The 22,025-nt window shown below is 33.4% G+C and overlaps 1 protein-coding gene across 3 annotated transcripts in view; it reads left to right on the top strand.

Moving 5' to 3' along the window:
* EPB41L5 (erythrocyte membrane protein band 4.1 like 5) overlaps positions 1-22,025 on the top strand; it is a gene marked incomplete at both ends in the record, with an annotated part of 90,604 nt that overhangs the window by 28,120 nt on the left and 40,459 nt on the right. For 2 of the 3 annotated variants that reach the window (XM_084240729.1, XM_084240728.1), the window contains 5 exons: positions 2,379-2,548; positions 3,545-3,651; positions 5,047-5,074; positions 11,172-11,214; positions 11,635-11,750. In XM_084240729.1, coding sequence (XP_084096855.1) covers positions 2,379-2,548; positions 3,545-3,651; positions 5,047-5,074; positions 11,172-11,214; positions 11,635-11,750 — 464 coding nt within the window. Of the gene's footprint in view, positions 1-2,378; positions 2,549-3,544; positions 3,652-5,046; positions 5,075-11,171; positions 11,215-11,634; positions 11,751-14,852; positions 15,034-22,025 lie in introns of those variants that run through there. The other variant, XM_084240730.1, reaches the window with a different exon arrangement.

Raw genomic sequence — 22,025 nt, 5'->3', positions numbered from 1 at the left:
GTCTTTTAACCTTCTTATGATGGTTTTTTGCCATGTACTTTAAAAAACAAGTAGATTTACCTTTTATGACTTTTGGGTTTTGTGTCATAAAAGGATTTTTCCTTCTTTGAAGTATACTGTATTTTTTTGTGTGTGTCTAGTTTTTGTTGATAAATTTTATTGAACTACAACATTTGTTCAGGTAAGCACATAAACATACCTTGTTCAATTTTCACATACACCTGTATGATCAGCACCCAGATTAAGAAATAGAATGCTTCCAGAATTATAGTTTCTCCCTGTGTCCCTTGCCAGATACAATCCCCCAAGAATAGTCACTTGACTTTAACACCATAGATTAATTTTTTCTTCTGTTTTGACTTTATGCTAAATAAATCTGCATGAATACTCTCTTTGAGTCTGGCTTCTTATTAATTCAACATTGTTGTGAGCTTTAACCCTGATGTAGTAATTAGTTGTATTTGACTCATTCTTACCATTTCATATAGTATTCAATTTTAGGAATAGATCACACTTACCTTCCTATTCTTGATGGATGTTTCAGTTAATTTCAGTTCTTGACTATTAAAAGTACTGCTCTAAACACAAGGATATGTGTTTGTTGGGTTTTTGTGCCTACCACCAAAGTGGTTTCCAAAGCGTTATAAACATTTACGTATCTATCCACAATGTATGAGAGTTGTATATGTTATTTTTGTTGTTGTTAATGTTTGCTGTTCTTTTTCATGTAGCCATTCCAGTAATTGAATCATCTTGTTGTTTTAATTTGCATTTTGCTGATGACTGTTTTAGTTTAGAGCTTATTTATGACATTGATTAGACATTTTTATGGTTTTTTTTTCCCCATAAAAGTAATATTCAAGTCTTTTGTTAATTTTTGATTGGGTCATGTACTTTTTTTTCATCATCGAAGTTAGTTTGTATCCGGGATATCAGTTCTTTGTCAGATACATGTTGCAAGTACCTTCTCCTTGGCTTGCCTTTTGACTCCCTTGAATCACTTACCTTTGGATAAATAGAGCATTTCAATTTTAGTGTAATACAGCATCCACGTTTTTTTTCCCTTTGTGCTCAGTAATGTGTCTTTTTCAAGATTAAAAATTTTTTAACTTTTCAAATTTAAAAAATCATTGCATGTATCAAGGTCATGAAGAAACTATATGTAGTTCACAAAATGTTTTTTAAAGTGACAAAATATTCAGCGGCTATTTGAAAAGTACCAAAATAATGCAACTGATAACCTGTTTCACTCATCAAGATTGAACTTTTTTGGCATCATTTTTTCACATCTGTTTTAGAAATAAAGAAATTAATAGTACTATATTTTATACAGCTAAGCTCTAGCCCCTTAACTTGCCTCTTTTTCCTCAGAGCTGAACATCATTATTGGATGGTATTATTCTCATTTTCTAACTTTTTCCAAATACAAACACATGATAGTCTTGTTTTTAAAATTTACATAAATCATATACTTTGGGGGCTTTTTTTTGCAGCCTGTTTTACCTAAACACATTGCCATGTAGCTCTAGTTTATTCATTTAACCCTATATATATAGTGTTCTGTCATATGAATAAACAGTAGTGCATTCATTCATTATTTTTTATTCATTCATCTCTATATTTTTAAATATAGCATTGTTTACTTGATTATTTCTCTTGTTTTGAATATGTTAGGCTTTGTGTGGAATTTTGCTATTAAAAATGAAACTTTAAAAAAAATCTTTGGGTATAAATTTTGGTATACAGAAAATATTTTCCCTAGAGAGACTATATTATGTAGTTCAGTTGTTATAGATGTAGGCTCCAGAGCTCAGAATGCTAGGTTCAAACTGGTTTTCTCTCTTACTAGCTTTGTGACCTTGTTCTTGATTTCTTGAGCCTTAGTTTCTTTGTCTTTGAAATGGAGCTAATGATAGTATCTGCTCACTGAAGTAATTTTATAAAACCCTTAGAAAAAGTGCCTAAGAATATTAACTATTATAGTTAGATTCTTGTGAGTACCTACTATAACAAAGAATATGGACATTTTTAAAGCTTTTGATATATATTGCTAGATTTTACGTGATCCTTTCAATTATGATTATATCGTTTTCCCTAACTATGGTGTATAAAACCTCATTTTATGACTCTGGGAAATGAGATCACATAAATAGAGAGGGACAATCTTAGGAATAATTTTATATTGACTGAAAAAAATGAATAGCTTGTTTTCAATTCTTTTTTATGTAGATATATATGAAGAATGTCTGAATCGTCAGGGATCAAACTGGATGCTCTATTATTTGATTCTGTGAATTGATGTAGTTGTATTTGTAGCTAAATAATGGGGCACAGGAGTGTTTAACCTAATAATTACCTCTCCATCCTTTTCTTTTCAGGGCAAAGAGCAAGAGCATACATTTGTCTTTAGACTGGATCATCCAAAAGCGTGCAAACATTTATGGAAATGTGCTGTCGAGCATCATGCTTTCTTCCGCTTGCGTGGCCCTGTCCAAAAGAGTTCTCATAAATCGGGATTTATTCGACTGGGATCGCGGTTTAGATACAGGTTAAAGTTATTAGCTGCTTTCTTTCTCTTTCTTTTTCTTTCACAGAGGCCAAAAAAGTTTAGGCCATCTCTTCTTTTTACAGATGTGAAAACTAAGGCATAGAAAAATTTGGTTTTCCATTGGCCAAAATAAAAAAGTTTTGTTTACCTGACCAGTCAGGTAAACATTATAATAGTGTGATGGATTTTATATCCCTCTTAGCATATACTTTGTATATTAATTAGCCTCCAATTTAAAGTCATGTAAACAGAGTTTTATACACACATACATACACATTGTCTCTCTCAATGGCTGGATACCATGCAGAGGGATTTACCACTGAATGGGAAATTAGGTTATTTCTGATTCTTTATAACTTTAAGCTCATTATTCTTATAGACTCCTTGTTTATTGGTCATAAATTAGAAACATTGGTTTACTTGAGATTAAATAACTGTGAATTTTTGGAATGCTTTGAAAATCAGTCATTATGATTTAAAGAAGAAATGGGTAATAATAATATAACAGGTCAGTGTGGAATTCGTGCAAGAGAGCATCTGTTCTACTTGTATTAAAAGTGGGAGGACATTTTCTTAATAATTTAAATGGAAATCAAGGAGAATATGACAATAGTTTTAAAATATTTCTGGAAAATTCTGAAATGTATACCACAATTAGAAAAGGTAACTGAAAGTCTTGAGTTAATTGCACACTTTGCTTTGGGGTGTGTGGATGAGGAAGGAAAAAGAGTTCCATAAAAGCATAGGTATTGCAGACTTGTTTATGATGATCTGAAGTGATACTGTATGCGTAAGAAAAATCAGTATAATTTGTGTTGCATATTTCACATGGGCTTAAAAAGTAAAAGAATGATGTGGAAAAGGGAGAATCAATATTATTGGTAGCTTCTTCAAGAAGTGTAGGATGGTTCTTTTAAGGAGAACTTTAATGTAGACTTTCATTTATGTATAGGCTTTAATTTCTTTTATTTTTGTTAATATGCCTGATTATTTTAGTGGGAAAACTGAGTATCAGACAACGAAAACTAATAAACCCAGAAGATCAACATCCTTTGAAAGAAGACCCAGCAAGCGATATTCTCGGAGAACTATACAAATGAAAGGTGAAATGCAGCCCTGTTCTAGAGCACTTTCTTTCTTGTCAGTTTATCTGTGTACTGCTGTTGTTTACCAGAGAGAAAGTTGTCTGACTCTTAAGTCTACTTAATCAACTGAAGTATTCTAATTTTATGAATTTGGTTTTGACAGAAGTAGTTTAATAAAAATACAAGGGGAAAATTACCTGTTTTGTTTCTGAGATTAAACTTCATTAATCCCAATTCAGACACTGTTCCGAGTTTGTATTCAGCTTTTGTTTGTGTTAACTAGTTCCTGTCTCTTTGATTTCCAGATTTCATTTATAATAATCTTTTAAATCCTCTTAGGACTTAAAAAAAATAAACAAATTTGAAACAAAAATTATTTCATACTTTATTATAGATATTAAGTATTCTGTTAAATAAATTTTTGTTTATTTAGTATTATACATACACTTCCAAATCATAAATGTTGCTTGCCATGTAAGAGTCTTATGTAATAAAAAAAATATGGTTTACTTTGTTAGATAAACTAAAACTTGTTTCATTTTGAATTTTAGTTTGCATTAAAATAATGATAAATTTTAAATATGTCCAATATCATTGCTATGACTAGTTGAAAAACAACTAACATTATGTTTGGCTTTGGTTTTTTTAAAAAACTGATTTATATTCATAATTTTGGATGACTAAATTAAATAATATATTTTTATATATATAGCTACAAATGAAACCATTTCAATTTGTGGTGGTTTCCTTTAGGTTACTCTAAGTTACCTCTTATTTCTACTGATGATGATTTTTTGTCACTCAGTTCACTCCAGGATGCTTGCAGGTGGCCAAAACATATACCTATTTTATTGCTTTATTTTAAAAATGGAAAGTGCTATTATTGTTTACAATTACTATTTCTTTTATTATAGCCTGTAATTGTTATTATTGACTTTATTATTATTTTTTTTTTAGAGGCATGTTTATTTATTTATTTATTATATTTGTTTGTTTGTTTTGTTTATACATGCACTGGGTACAGTCAGAAGCGCGGGAGGGTGAGAGAATTCACCAGAGCCAGAGTGGGGAGCAGAGCAGGCAGAAGGACTGAAGTACACTGCTGAGGGGAGCAGCGGGTGGCAGGAGAGGTCTGCGCACCATGTGGGATCCTCCTCCGGTGGCCGGGGAGCAGCCGGGGATCGAACCGGCGCAGCAGAGGCCGCGGGCAGCTTCGCAACCCAGCGCTCAACCGCTGCGCCACCGGGGAGGCCTGTTATTATTGACTTTAATATTATGAGTACTTCTGTGAACTAAGTCAATAGTTGGGAAACATGGATTTATAAAATAGTCAAGATTTAATTTTACGAATAGTCAAACAGTTTACCAGGAAAGAGGAAACTAATGGGACATTTTCTTTTTCTCTTCCATCAGCAAGTACAGCAAAACCTGAAGAACTCAGGTGGGTGTAGTTTTGCAACTTAGTGATTGGCATAGTGTTTTAGAATTTAAGTATTTGCTGTCATAAATATTTGTTGAGCTGTATCAAAGTGTTAAGTTCCTTAGTATTGGTGATACAGTAGAGAACAAAGAAATGTATAATGCCACATAAAATTGACACAAAGAAAAACAAAAGTTTAAATAAAGAGTGGGTAGGGTAGATTCATAATGAGAATGACATACAGTTGTTATTGGAACATGATGCAGGATATAAAGATGAATAAATTATGATCCTTTCACAGAAGGAGCTCAAAAAAAAATGGTTGATTTACAGATAAGCTATTGTACTCCTGGGAAAAATCTCACTTTGTCATTGTGTATAAGACTTCTTTATATTATGTTGCTGGATTTACTCAGTAGTATTTTGTTGTAGATTTTGATTCACTAGTATTTTGTTATGTCATATTAATCAAAGATAGTGGTCTGTAGTTTTCCTGTAAGTTTTCATTTTGTTTTGGCATCAATATAATACTGATTTTACAGACTAAATTTAGAAATGTTCTTGTCTCTACTAATTTTTGAAAAGAGCTTATAAAGAATTGGTATTAATTCTTTAAATATGTGGCGAAAAGCACCATTAAAACTGTCTTGTTTGAACTTTCTCTTTTATGTGAAGCTTGAAAGTTCTTTGTTCCATTTCTTGTTATAGGTCTATTCAGATTTTTTTTTTCCAGTTTGGGAGTTTGAGTCTTTTTAAAATTTGTCTGTTCATCTAAACTGTAGCATACAGTTGTTCATATTGTTTCCTTTTTATTTCTGTAAGGTTGGTACTGATGCCGCCTTCATCCCCCACTGTAGTATTTGAGGTTTTTTTTTTTTTTGTTTTTTGTTTTTTCCTCTTGATCAATCTTAGTAAAGGCTTGTCAGTTTTGTTCACCTTTTCATAAAATTAGTTTTCGGTTCACTCACTTTCTCTATTTCATTACTTTTCACTCTGATATGTTATTTCATTTCTTCTGTTTACTTTAGGTAGAGTTTGCTTTTTTCCTAGTGTCTTAGGTAGATGATTATGTTATTACTTTGCAATCTTTATTATTTTAATGTAACATAGCTAAAAATGTTACTCCAATCACTGCTTTAGTCATATTACATAAGTTTTTTTATATTTTCATTTTTGTTCATCCCAAGTTATTTTCTAACTTGTTTTATGATTTTTGTATTTGACCCATTGGTTACTTGGTAGTATTTTACCTAATCTACACATACTTGTGAATCTTTTATTTTCTTGGGTTTTTTGTTATTGTTGTTATTGTTTTGTAGTTTTATTCCATTGTGTTAAAACAGATTTTGCATGATTTTTATTCCTTTAAATGTATTTAGACTTGCCTTATGACCATAGCTTGTTTTATCTTGGAGAATGGTCTGTGCCCTTGAGAAAAAGGTACATTCTGTTACTGTTGAGTGGAATGTTCCATACATATCTGTGAGGTCTGGTTGGTTTTATACCATTGTTCTAAACTTCTATTTTATTGTTGGTCTTTTATGTAGCTAAATCTGGTAAATTTGGGATGTTTTCAGCCATTATTTTCTCATTTTCTTTCTCCTTCTTGATTTTCTCCTTGTGGGACTTAGAGTATACCTACATTGCTACACTTGATGGTATCCCATAAGTCAGTTCACTTTACTTCATTTTTTTCTTTCTGTTCCTCATACTAGATAATCTCATTTATTCTGTCAGGTTTACTATCCTTCAGCCTGTTCAAATCTGCCATTATGTCCTGGTGAATTTTTCATTTCAGTATTATACATTTCAATTCCAGAATTTCTATTTGTTACTTTTTCACAATTTCTCTATTTGTTAGTAGTTGTTTTCATACTTTGTTTCTGTAGTTCTTAAACATATTTTTACATAACTGATGTAAAGTCTGAATTGCTGAGACAGTTAGTTCCATATTCTTGGCTGCATCCAATTGTAGTAAAACTTCCACCACACTGAATGTGGGAAAATGGGAGAAGAGAGCAAATTGTAACTTAAGTGCCAGATTGAGTTACGAGATTTAGTAAATTATCTTGAATAAATATTTTCTCTACTTGATGCTTGCATTTTATTATTTTTATAATTTTCAACAGCTAGATGTTTCAATAGGAGAGGGTTTGCTATTCTCAAATCACTATTTTAGAAGTTCTACTTACTACTGACTAAATTAACTTCAGTACTATATATTACAATGTATAGTTTCATACAATGTTTCTCAACCATTGGTATGTATCAACTTCGCCTGGAACTATCAGCTTCAGGCAATACTCATAAATCTAGTTCCTTTTTTGAATTTGATTACGCCCCTGTATGGCAGATACATGACTATAGCTTCTTCAAAAGGGAAAATTGTTTTTGGTACTAAATGCAGTCAGCTTTACCTTGTCATGTCCTAGCTATTCTTTTTTTTTTTTCACTTAGAAAACTATTAATACCAGGGTATGATTAGTGATTCACTACAAATGCACTCTTTTTTATTTTATACATTTTTTACATCATTTTTGCACAATATATGCATTTTCATCTTGGTTATAGTCCCCATACAGTTCCCACTCCCCCACCCCCCTTGTTTTGATCCTACTCCCTCCTCCACCCCCTTTAGTGTGTGTCTGGTTAATAGTTGCTTGTTGATTTTGCAATCAAAAAAGATAAACTCATGCAATTTGCCGCAACATGGATGGAGCTGGAAAGGGATCATGCTCAGCGAAATAAGCCAGAAAGAAAAAGAAAATACTGGATGGTTTCACTCATAGCAGGAATTTAGAAAACCTAAATAAGGGACCAGTAAAAAACCCAATTATAATAAAGTAAAATACACCTTTTTTTTTTTTTTTTTGAATAAGGATTCCTCTGATGTCAGTAGGCTGTTAAAAATAAGTAAATAGAGTAGAGAAGAAGAGAGGGGTTCTCTTCATTTTGAATTTTTAGTTGCGTTAAAAAAAAAATCACAAAATTTTCTGCCTTTTCTGATCTGTACACTTTTATCTTTCTTGTAACCAATTAATAAGTTGAGCTTTTAAGAAAAATAGTGGCAAATGTTGGCAGTATTCTATATTTCCTGCGTTCTTTTTTTCCCCCTTTGTTTAGTGGGTCATGTTTTGATAACCTCACAGGAACAGAATATTACAGTTTACAGTAAAGATTACCTAGAGACATTGTAAACAAAGCAGTACAGTGATAATGTAGTTGAAAAATTAAGGTTCTCTATGTAAGAATTTCTCCTTCTTTACAATTTTCTGCACATTTCTGACCAAAAAGAGAGTATAACTCTACAGGCTTTCTCCTAGAATAAAGATTAACTTAACTTTAATAACTAAATTTTGTGTCCTTTTGAGTGTGCTTTTGGGTCTGGAAAACAGCAGAAGTGGCATGTTAAGTGATGACACTTCATTAAAATTTTTCCAAATAAAAATAGTAAAATATGTAGACCCAGCTTTCCTGAAGGTTACTATTATTCTTACAGCACTTTGCAAGAACCTGGATTGGCATGACTGCTCTTTCATGATTGTCCTTACATTTCTTTTGCATGAAGTGTTACTCCAGGGGACCATGGAAAACAGGACTGAAAAAACACAACTATTTGCCCTAAACAGCTTCATAAACTTGTACTATTTGAATAGCAGATTTTTTTCATTGGTTCTTGTCATTTCTTATACTATTTTATTTCCTTCTAACTTCTTCCTTGTGAATCTTGCTTAATATATAGTATCTTAAGAAAAGATGGCATTTGAAAAAGTAGTTCAAATTCAGTTATTAGTACTTTCTATGCAGGCTTCGTGGACAGTCTTGAAGATACAAAAGAGAGGGAAAGATGTGGAGGAAATGACTAAAAAGAGTTTAAGAACCAGGGCCTCCCCGGTGGCACAGCGGGTTGAGCGCTGTACAGTGAAGCAGTCCACAGCCTCTTCTGTGCGGGCTTGATTCCCGGCCAGCCAAGGAGCAACCCACATGGCGGGGCATACCTTTCCTGCCTCACCCACTGCTCCCCTCCGCAGTGTATGTTGGTCGTCTGCTTGTTTGCTCCCCGCTCTGTCTCTGGTGAGTCCTCTCACCCTCCCACACCTCTGACTTGTACCCCAGTTCTTGTATAAATAAATATTTAAAAAAAAAAAAAGTTTAAGAACCAGTAGGGTCAATTATTGCAGGTAGTCCGTTAAAGGGGGAAGCTTGGATTTGGTTAGTGACAAAAAAATAGGTAGTCTTCCATTTTAGTGGTGGTGAAAGAATATATTTAGTTGAAAAAATAGGGCTTTCTACATTTCAAATTATTTGAAAACAGGGAGATGTGATCCTCTTAACATCACTTATTGGGAGCACTTTTTATAATTACTGTTCACCTTTTATTCATCACCCTTTAAAGGGAAAGCTTCAGAGAGTAATTCAGGGAATGATGGAGTAGTGAGTCTGACTTCTGTATCACGCAGGTTGGATGAGATTTCATTTATGCTTAGGATTACGAGTTATTTTAAAGCAGCATAATGTATTCTGTGAGGAGCAACATCATTTATAAAAAAGAAATTGTGTCTGACACTTTACAGTTGCCTAGGTAATAGATCTAAACCAGCCAATATTGGTTAAGTTTCTTTTGCTGTTGTTGGTGGTTGGTTAGTTTTATTTATCCCATATTCCTGTACTTTGCTAATATTCATTCATTTAATCCTAACAATTTTATGCAAATGAGGAACCTGGAGTTCAGAGAGGGGAGTCACAGCTTGAATTTGAACCTAGTCAAAGGTAGTACAAGTTCTGATGATTCAACCTGTAGCATGATAGTTAATAAAAGATAAGATCTATATGACTTCATTCTTAATCATTCAGCCTTTTAGCAAGGACTTTTCTTTCTTGAGTTTTTTCTGAATTAGTTGTCTCATTATCGGATAGGTTTTGTTTTGCTCAGCCCTCTAAGGGATGATTCTGGATGCTGTATTCAGAGTTGGCATTTGAGGAGCTATGCTTGTTACCTCTTACTAGAATGGCATCTTGACTGGGTATCATGTTCTTGGCTGAGAAGAGGCCTTGTGTCTGCCTGGTAACAGGCATCTTTATAGTGTACCTGAAGTCTTTTTTCTATTCCTTGAAGGTCAGTAACTTAACAGTAACAGTTTGAATGTATTTAATTTTGTATCTTATTTTCCTGGAACACGTTGCTCTTCATTAAATCTGTAGATTATTTTCCCATTTTCAAGTTTTTTTTTTTCTTTGAATTCTCTGTCTCAGAATACTAATACTTATGTTAGAATGTCTGACACACATTTTGTTGTGATAATATATCATCTTTGAGTTCTTAATTTCATTGAATTTTTTTTTAAGCTGTTCTAAAGTTTCTTTCTATTTAGTTTATTATAGGTTGATTTTCTTAAACTTTGGGGAGAGGTTATGGATAATGTAGCAGCCTAAACTCAGAATTTTAAAACATAAGTCATTTGGAGAGGAAGGTATACAGAAAAGTTTCTAATTTTAAGTTTATACTAAGGACTTTTGAGTTATAAATTGCTGAACTATTGCTGACACTGTAAAATTTCAACAGCATGGAAATATCCAGAGAAGTAATAGATAAGTATATATGTGGATATTTGTGTTTAATGCTACTTTTTTTGCTATGTTTGACAGATATTGCCCAATGAATAAAGATTAATAATGAAATATTCCTCTAAAGCACAATTAAAATATCAAATGAACAGGTCTTAGAAAAGCAAGTATTTGTAAAGGCAAATGTTTTGGGTATCTTACTATCTTAGTTTTAATTAAGAACCAACAGTAATTTTTTCTTTATTTGAAACAAAACAGTATCTTTAAAATTAAAGCTACTTTATGAATCCCAAAAATAAACCAAAAATAAGTATGAAAAGTTCTCATCACAAGAAGAAAAAATACTTTTGTAGCTATGTTTGGATATTAGATCTATCGTGGTTATCATAGTATATTAAAAAATTGAATCGTTTTTGTGCATCTAAGACTAATATAATGTAATATGTCAACTATATCTCAGTAAAAAGCTTCTTTTTTTTTTTTTTTTTTTTAGTGTAAGCAAGCCCTAGAATATTTTACATGATTTTATAATAGATTTTTTCACTCTTTACAGTGTTCCCAATAATGTTTCGGCCCAGAGTAATGGCTCCCAACAGGTAAGACAACATTAAGTTTCTAAAGCACCAGAACACAGTAGTTAATTATGGCAAACAATAGCACTAGTAATTAAATTTTCTTAGTGGTGTAACAATGGAAAAATTCTGTGTATTTTCTTTTCCTTGTCTGTAAGGTGATTCAATAATTTGAAACCCCCTTATTTGTTTCTGTTTTACTTAATCCTCTAGTTCATTGGTAATAGAACAGGTACTCTAAAAAACATTTCTTTTCTCTGTAAGTCCTGTAAAATGAATGAAATATCAATATTCAATTAGGTTATTTATCTCTAGTGTGGTATATGACAGTCAGTACTCTTTTACATTATATTTATTATTTGGATCTGTTTTAAAGTTCTGTTTATTGATGAAAAGATCTTTTATTTTGGCAAAATAGATGATTGTTATAATTTATGTTCCAAGGCTTGGGGTGTGAGATCCACTCTGCCTATGGTTTCTCCTGTTGCCTCTGGTCCTGTGTTGGTGGAGATAGAGAATCTTCCAAGGAGTCCTGGAACAGACCAGCATGACAGGAAATGGTTTGTTAACTCCTTAAACCATAATAAAATACTGCTTGCTTAATGGTATTCTAAAATCTGAGCCATAAACTTGGAGCACTTCAAATATGATTAAAAGCAAATTATTCATATTTGTAAGCAAAAAAAAAAAGCATATCATTGAGCAGTCCTATTGAGATAGGGAAGATAAGGGATATGGATAAAGAAGGAAGTGCAGTTGTCTAAATGAGGAACATCGAAAACGCTCTTTATTTTGGCAGCATAATTGGGGATGGTGGCTTTTTCCTCATTGAAAAAGATTCCAGTACTAGTCAATAGACGCTTTTCCCAGATCTATAAGGAAAATATGTCCATTCCGTGTTATACCATACAACATGGTGTTGTGGATGTTTTTGCTTTATTAAAGACTGAAGCTAAAAGTGAAAGGGAAACTGGATGATAGTCCAGAAACAAAGCATGAAATCTTCCATTTTGGAGGATGGAGAGATAATCTAATGAAAGAGAAGATAAGTCATTTAAGTTCTAGGGTATGTTTTTAGGTTAATAGTAAGTATACAAATATGGATACTTTGTGGCTTATTGGGGTTAATCAGTGGGATTTAACCTTTCCCAAATAAATATATGTGGCTTGGTGGGGGAGCTCCTTGGAAATTATTTGATTGAGTGGTCATGTTGGTTGCATCATCTGTTCAATTTTTGTGTCTATTTGTGAAATGAACTTTGATAATTTATAGGATTTTTTTCTCTTTTTCTCTTGCTCTTAGTTTGTTTAGTACCTGAAATCTAATGAGTTTCTGAGGTGATCTCAAGGTTTTGGTCAGCTTTCTGTGCAGCCAGTTCTCCTGCAAGGTGGTGGGTCAGCAGTGGTTGGTGAATATTTTCGGTCTTTGCCATATAATTGTTTTTCACTGTTATTTTGGCATAACTAACTGCAAGGTGCTTCGCTTTTTTTTCTTGATGCTTGGACATACTTTTACTTCAGTTCCAAATTATGTAAGATTAGTTTCTAAAATTGTGGGATTTTCCCCTTATTTTTCCCTTTTATCTCTTTTTCCCTTTCTACTTGGGAGTGTGGTGTGGGTACTTTGTGTACATGCAGGCACACCCTTAAACTAAGTGTCAAATTTTAATCTTTACTTTTTAAGCCATAAAAAGTGTTTCTTCCATTTCTTACTGAAAACATGGGTTCAGAAAGCACCAATGTTTAGGCTTTGGTGGTAACATCAAGGAAACATAGCACTGATACTTAAACTATAAAAGAACTCCCTTAGTACATTATTATTTTTTTATATTAATATGAGAGTCTTGTTTGTATTCTGTATTAGGACACTAAACCTAAGTTGAGTTTTCAGATTTTAATAGGAACATATTTAAATCTCTTTAATTGGAATGATTAGGTATTCCTCAATTCCTTTGCAGATTTTTAAAAAGAGAGAATACTGAATCTAAGAGTATTAAAATCAAGAACAATGAAAAATTTAGAACTATGTGTCCCTTCCTTTATGCAATTGTTCTGAAACTTCTTTTGTTGAAATGGAGTAAAACGGTGATCCTTAAAATGTAGTGAGCCCCAGTGTACGTCAACAGTGGCATGGAACTGAATATAGAACTGACATGTCTTTGAGCTTATGGGTTCCCAGCCTAAATTTAAAATACATTCTTTGTATCTTTCTTTGTTTCTACATGCTTTAATTCTTAATACTTAAAGCAGTCCTCCTTTAGAAAGTGATATTAAAATTTTGGAAACATTTTCTAGATTTGAACAACTGGGTAGAGTAATGGGCTATTTTATTTCTGACAGTTAGCTTTTAACCAATTTAATCTATACCTACTCCTTTTTCAGTTCCCTGGCCTTTTTTGCTGATGTCTTATAAATAACATCATTATTTTAGTGAATGATTTGATATATCAGTAACTTAGAATTGTCCAGTATTTAAAGTATCACTTTGTGAGTAACATTCACGTATTTTAAATCCATAAACCATATGTAAACAACAAAAACATAACTCACTAAATTTAGAAAATCTTGCCCTATAGGGACAATATAAACCAAACTTTCTAAATTTGCAGGAACCTTATATTGAGGTTTTTGAATTTTATGGTTAATCTTGTAAATAAATTTCAGTTGAAGGAAAATTTCAGTATTTCAGTTGAAGGAAAGATCATTTTATTGTTTAAAAAAAAAAGTCTCAAAAATATGTTCTGAAAAATCCTTTTAGCTAATTTCAAGTTTCCTAAGGAAAAACAGTAAAGATTACTGGTTTGGTTGAGTTTAAAATCTGCCCTTTGACATCTTTTGTAATTGTGGGGATTTTTTCTTTATCGTAATCTTAAATACATGTTGCCCTTTTTGCCATGTCTCAAAATTGTAATTTTCTGGACCATGGCAGATTTTTTTTTTCTACTGGAGAACTGATCATTTCTAGCCAAGAACTGTCACTATGCATGTTTTCAACTCTCTTTGTTCTATATGCTGATTCTTCAGCTCTGTGTGGTAAAATGTATCTAATATGCTTATTCGGTTATTTATTGGAGGGGGGCTTGCAATCTAATCATGTTATCTGTGCCTGCCTGTTGAATTTCATTTTGAGATTCTGTGAACTGTGGTTACAGAAGGAACAATAATTATCCATCGTTAACTGAGAACACTGAAGTAAAATGGCCTCTAAGGTTACCTTTTTTTAAATGCTCTTTCTGAATTGGTTTCCTAGATTTCAGTTTTGTAAAAATCACTTAATTTGAGGAATACTTTCCAAAATTACCCCATCACTGTGTGCTTTTGCCTTTAAGTAGACTTCTTTCAAATATTTAAATAATGTAATTGAATTTGGTTGCAACATCAGGGACAGATACAGTGTCTTGTTCTCTGTGAAATTTCCTCTTCATTCACATAACTGTCTGATTACTTATACGTAGTGCCATATTGACATTCTCTACTGCATGTATCTTTGAATTTCCTTCTCTTTGTTTTTCTCGAATGTTATTATATGGAGTAAATGTTGATAACTACTCATAGCACTGGTGCATGCTGGTCACATTGGCTTTCTCCTTTACTTCTTACACATCCATTTTCTCCTTTTCCTGTGACTAACTGTGCTCCCCTCCCACTCCCCAACCATCTAGGCACTCTGCTGCCAGTGACTGCTGTGAACGTGCTGGAAACCAGTGGAAAACAAGGGCCTTGTCCCCACCCCAGCCTGCACATAGAAACTACACTGACTTTGTCCATGAGCACAATGTGAAGAATGCAGAAGTCTACCATGATGTTTATTTTCCTGGCCGTGGAGCCATGACTGAGATATGAATCTTAAACCTTTTAGACATTGGGACTCTTTGACAAGTTATGATGGTATTCAAATTAACAGTGTACATTTTCTAGTCCTTATAGAGGACTGATCACACTAAGAGTATCTGGAAGAAGTTATTTTATGTTGAGTCATTAGTAAATCTTATTATTTGTAGTTGAATTAACAGAAGGGAAAAGGATTTGAAGAAACTATATGCCATCGGTGAAAATGACAAATGTGATTGTGTTTAAAAGGGTATATTTATCATTATTACTGTGTGGAAAGATTTCATGTTAACACACATGCAGGAGATATCTCAGTAGAAGGTCTGTGCTAATAATCAGGTGGTCCATTATAATCCCACCCTATGCCACTGAAATAGATCAAGGTTGAGAATCAACACAATAAAGCAGGCTCAGAAGGGACCATGTGCCAGGCATAATACATCAGCCTTTGGTGATATTTATATAAAATTGCTCTTATACACTATTTTTAATACTTAGATAAACTGTTTGTAAAGTGGTGGCCCCTGCCTTAGTTTCTATTAACTGCCTAATATTCTATAATTTTAATCAATGTAATTTTTAATTTATGACACTTTAGTAAACACAAGTATTTTAAGTTTCCAGAAGATGTGGAAATGACATTAATAATGTAATTCATGTAGAGAGATAAATCTGAATGGTACTTTTGCATGATTAACTGGTTAACTGAATGATTACATTACTTGGAATGGCTGTACAAAGTGGAAAGTTTATATACTTTTGTCTTTTCACTTTTTCTCTTTCATCTCATGCATTGATAGATTTCCCAGGTTTTCACCAACCTCATAATCTGGCCTTGTACTACTTTTGAAATAAAATTCAGAAGCCGAAACCACTACTTTTAAATGGATTGGGTATATTACAATTTTTGATCCTTTATGAAATTCAGAATATAATTATCTAGGCTCTTTGGTGTAATTCATAGAGGTAAATTATTTGGGAAAAGTATATTTATCATGTAAAGGACGTGTGATATAAGGGAAGCATTTGTGTTTTTAGAATTTTTAACAAAGTTTCTTAACTTTTAAACCATGTGTGTAATAATTTGGAGATATTTTATGGAGAATTTGAGAATTCATAATACTTCACGATAATGAAGTTTTATTATAAATAACTTAGCCTGCTTACCATTCTGCCACCTCAGAGGTCAGTCTTATCCATCTCTGCTAGCTAAAGATAAAGACCTTAGAGGGTTTTAGAACTAAATTGTTGGTTGTAAATTTAATACAACTTGTCAATAGAAGATGTAAGTAAGCAGCACTAAGTAGTATTTAGGGAATGAGGTTTATAGGCAGGTTTCAATCTATGAGTTTATCACAATCATATATAAAGGATTAGATGCTCAAATTTTTAATAACCCAGCTCCCTGACCCTATGAGTCTATCATTTAATGTGCCTAACCGTGGCCACTAATGTATTTCCCGTTATAGTTGTTTTAGACTTTGTGTCGCTCAAATTATAATGGTCAAATACAGTCAATGCATATCCTTTCTTGAAAGAAATTTGAGTAACTTTTTGTGCCATTCAAGAAAAGGTTTCATAGGTGTGAATATGATTAAGAGCCTATTTCTGTAATAGAAAAAAGGAGGTATAATAATTATAAAACTCTTCCAGTCTTTTAGAAGCCTCAAACTTTTGACTTCTTTTAAATTAATCTTGAAGTCTGAAGCTTAGACTGCTGATAGAACACCTCATTTGTATCTTAGCAGAATCTTAACTTTAGGAATATAGGGTTGAAATTGAAGACTGAGAGCTTAAATTTGTGTCAAAAGTGATCATTTCTCTACTTAGAATTTGACTTTAGCAATGCTGTTACATTTAAGTGGTTAAGAATCATACCATGGTTTGTTGTTTTGTTTTTTTTTTTCTTTGAAACTCTTATTATGAAACTCTTCATTGGTAAATTCCTGATTATAGAAGTTGGGTTGGAGGGGTGATAGGGAAAAAAGGCCACAAACTGGGGGTAAGGGAAGTAAAGGGCCAAGACCAGATCAAGGTAGAATCAAATTTGTCTATTTTACAGAAGTCCCTGTATGCTTCATAATTTCACATCAAATATTGTGAATAATTGTTCTCGCTACTAACATTTTCTTTTTTTAAGATTTATTTATTTATTTATCTATTTATTTATTTATTTATTTATTTATTTATTTATGCAAGCACTGGGTATAGTCAGAAGCGCGGGAGGGTGAGAGAATTCACCAGAGTCAGAGCGGAGAGCAGAGCAGGCAGAAGGACCGAAGCACACTGCTGCGGGGAGCAGTGGGCGGCAGGAGAGGTCTGCGCCCCATGTGGGACCCTCACCCGGCGGCCAGGGATCGAACCTGCACTGCAGAAGCTGCGGGCAGCTTCGCCACCCAGCGCTCAATTGCTGCGCCACTGGGGAGGCCCCTACTAACATTTTCAAGATGCATGTAGTTGCTGCTTCTAAAGCTGGACGCATTTATAACCTAATTTAAATACATTAAAACTAAATTTAATAAATCGTCACTAATCTATATTCTGCATTTTATTATCCTGAAAGGGTCAGTGATCACACATCTTAGATTAAGGAACTTAAATCCTCCATTAGTACCTTATTTGGCCACTTTTAATCTGAGAGAGTAATCAGCACAGAACTCAAGGATCATGTGGTTCAGCTTCAGTACTTTGGCTAATTTTAGCTAACATTTTTTTTAATTAACTAATTTGTTTTCTTATGTCTTTGTTAAATTTTGAATAATATTTAATTTCTATCCTTAGGTGTAGTCCCTGCAGTTCTCCCACTACCACAGCACTCGTAATCCATCACCACAGTCCCTTGTGCTCTTCCTTCTCTTGTTTTACCCCCTCCACCCCACCCTGCTGTGTGCCTCAGATGTATGGTCAGCTGGAAGGTTTTCTTTTTCTCCTGACCGTTTATTTGATTTCTCTATATTCCCCATATAAGTAAAACCATCTGATATTTATCTTTTTCCATCTGACTTATTTCCGCTTAGCATAATCCCTTCCAGCGCCATCATGTTGCCACAGATGGCGTGAGTTTATCCTTTTTGATGACACGGTAGTATTCCATTGTTAACATAACTTTAACATGTTGAATTAAGTTGGTTATGTTTCAGCTGCATTTAATAGGGAAACTTAGCAAAGCTGTTGACTTTGCACATAAAAATAAATGAGTTCTTAAGATTATTATTTTCATGTAAAAACACTTCAAAGACATTTATTTGTCTTTGAGTATAATCTAACCTTTCTTATCTTAAAGTATATCATAGATATACTTTTAAATGAATTTACAGTGAAAAACAAATGTTATTTGTCCTGTGTATATATGTCTTTATTTCTAAAAGCAGGTACTATATAAACATTCGAATATGGTTTTATATATATATATAAAATCTTTGTGGGGGACTTTTTTATTTATTTAAAGGATCGGCTCAGAAAATGTTATTTATAACACTTTGCCGAATCTTTATTGTTAAAAGTTGTCCAGGATGTAAAAGGTGCTAATTGAACATGTTAATATTTAAGACCAAGGTGTCTTTTGAATGGAAGACAGTGAGGCAGGCTGTTTTATAGCTAAGAACTATGAGCTATTTCTTATTTATGAGAGTTTTTCTTATTTACTACATTTTTGCACATTTCATTTATATGATAATTACTTTCACCAGTAACCTTTATCACTTTGATGCATCCTGATGCCATGTGTTTCATTTTTATATCTTGCCTAAACAGGAAAATAGATGATAAAGTGGTTGGTAAGAAGTAGAGAAGTATGGTGTCTTTGGGTTTCAGAAGGGTCAAGAGTATTGTGAAAATGACTGACTTTCAAAGGCATTAGGAAGATTACTTCATGGTTTTTGATCCTTGTTATTTCCATATGTATTCACAGAGTAAACTGAAAAAGTTGGGACATGGTTTTTCCACATTAGTGCAGAATGCTCTGATGGCTTTGGGAGCATTTTTTCTGTGTGTTAGGCTTTGACTTTACATCAGAAAATATAAAATTACATTAGCTTATTATAAATTATGGTATATAGGGCATATATGGATTGTTGAAAATAAAATCATTGTGGAGCAATAACAATCACTTTACCACCACATACTTCCTATTTTTATGTAAGTTAAGCCACATTTTCAATTTTATCTTGCTTTAGAATTATTGTAATGCTGCATGTGAGAAGCTTTTATTTAAGAACTAGAATTATGGTGGGGAATCAATCTCCCTTTCTTCCCCTCTCTTATTATCTTTATATTCCTGTCTCATGTGTAAAATGTAACCTGTCACGTCCTTTTCTAGGTATTTATGAATCATGAGTTTAAAAGTATTCCTCAAATTTTTTAAAAGAACATAAAATTCCCTATTCGTGCTCATCTAAATTAACTTTTTTTACTTTAGTCACATAAAATTATTGTGAGAATTTTCTGTTGCTTAAATTGACATTAACCTTAGTGGTACAGATAGTATGTCATGCTCAGTGGAAAATGTGTTACAGAGTAACTTCATTTCTTTGATTTCTGATGTTTGCTAATGTGTAATAACACTTTATTTACTTCGAGCTCTTTGGGCTGGTGAGAGGGTCATAATATATGCCTTCTAGAAAATTAACGAAGAGAAAATTTCAACTGGTGAAAGGAAAATAATTTTCTGTGCTTTTTTTAATGATGAATTTTTTTTCTACACTGAAGTAGAAAAACAAGTGTTCCTGTTTACCCTAAAGGAATTGTTCTCACAAATTTTTTATTAGATAATTACCTAAAACTCTGTGCTCCTAACTACAGGCTATGGCCTTAATTCCAGGTGACGGTGCATGAGTCAACTTTTGTTCCTGACAACTGGCCAGCATTTTGTTTTTATTGGCATGGGGGCAAGAGTTATCTGACTCTGACAACAACATTTTCCAAGGAGTGTGACTGAAAACTCCCTCTGTAGTGTAATAAACCTATACCTCCTCCTTTTAAAAACAGGTTCGAGAGCTGCAGATCTTATTTTTTTTGTTGTTGGAGGAATTCTTGTTTGTTTTGTTTTTAACTAATTTTAATAAAGGATAAATGAACTATATCCTTATAAAGTTAGAATTTGTAAGTAGTTGCAAATTCCTTTATTGTCTACTTTATATTAATTGAAAAATATTTTAAATTATTAGCGGTAGAGTGAAAAAAAAGGGAAGGAAGGATAAGAGATGATATTAGGAAGATGATTGCTGGCCTAATTTGTCTTGTGGAAGTAGCTGGAGGATTATCCAGGGAAATTTCAGTTACTCTAAACTTAATTCAGATTTTTGCCTGATTGGAATAATGGCAGTTAAAAGTATTTGAGTAGGTTAGAAAGGCATTAACTATCATGAGGAGTGTGCACTGGTTAAGAGACCCGAGGCAATCATTGCAAGTTTAAGTAAAATATTTTTGGAGTGTTGTATTGATACTCCCTAATTCTGTTCCCCTCATTGAAGACCCGAGTACCTCCCTGTACCTCACTTTCTTCCACATAGTCACTAATAATTACTCCTTTGTATGGACCCTCAAATTTCTTGACCAATTCTCTGTTGTACACGTAGGGGTAAACCCTGGATTTCAACCTGGTTAAGTCCAACTCTGTACACTGTACATGTAGACAGTGAGTGTGAAATGCAGGTCATGAGCCTTTGGTGCTGCTGATGGCCTTTCCCACTTCCTTAATCTCCTTTCTCCCAGTATACTGACAGTCGTTTTTCTCCAAACCTCCACTACTGCCTCACTTCTCTCACCATTCCTCACGCTCGGTGGCCTTGCTTCCTATTTCATTGAGAAAATAAGCAGCCAGAGGAGATCTTTGGGCTATCCTCACCATCTCATTCAGTATCTCCATTTTGGCACAGATGCTCCACTTTCTCTGCTGTTGCTCTAGGTGAATTGTCCATGCTCTTAGGTAAGGCCTACCTCTCCACTTGTGTACTAGCACCTGTCTCTTAAGAACATAATTCCAGCAGCTCCCCCTTCTGTTCTGTAGTATCAGTTGTCCCTCTCTACTGAAATGAGTACAGGAGAATCCTAGGACATTTCATCGTTCATAAAGAAACCCCCTCCTCCTTTATCTGTTTTCCCATTTCTTCATTCCTCTGATGGCAAAACTTCTTGTCATTCAGTAATTGTTTATACTCATTGTCTGCTCTTTTTCCCTTTTTATTCTATTTTGAACCCATTTTAATCAGAATTTGTCTCTGCCAACTAATGCTATGCTGCGTATAAGAGTGATCACATATTTGACACTAATTTTCCAGCAGATGATACTGAATTTCTTTTTCTAATAAGAATCAGTATATTAAATGACAATTTTGCAAGAGATGGGAGATAAAATATTATTCACTTCCTTCAGGAATTGCTTCCTTCACTTAGCTTAGGAACACCATTCTCTTTTCATTGTCTTCAGACCTCACTAATCATCACTTTTTGGTCCCCTTGTAGTTCCTCTTTATCTTTCTAACTTCTTAAGCTTTGTTTTAGGATCTTTTCTCCTGACAGCTCACTTCTCTGGTAATCTCAACTAGTGTTAAGGTTTTCAGTGGCATGAATATACTGGCAACTGCCTGGTTTATATCATCAACCTGGACCTCTTTGTTTCCAGCTTATCCGACTTCCTATAGGATACCTCTACTTAAGTACATATGTCTTAATTTTTTTAACCTTTCTATTTTGAGATAATTTTAAGCTTATAGAACAGTTCAGAGATAATACACAGAATCCCACATCTTCCTTAATTAGCTTCCTCTTAACATCCTGCACAACCATGGTACAGTGGCACTATTATCAAAAGTAAGACATTAACATTGGTACAACACTACTAGCTAAACTGTAGACCTTACTCAGATTTCACCAGTCTTTCACTTGTTCCAGTATTTGATCCAATATCCTACGTTGCTGTAGTTTCCTTTCATCTGTGATCTTCATGCATATGATGCCTTTGATGACCTTTTGGAGAGTACTGGTCAAGATACCTTGTGAATTGT

Source organism: Talpa europaea (genome assembly GCF_964194135.1).
Source record: "Talpa europaea genome assembly, chromosome: 1".
In the NCBI taxonomy this organism is placed as follows: Eukaryota; Metazoa; Chordata; class Mammalia; order Eulipotyphla; family Talpidae; genus Talpa; species Talpa europaea.
Note: the sequence above shows the minus strand (reverse complement) of the source record. Positions and strands in the feature narration are given on the sequence as shown.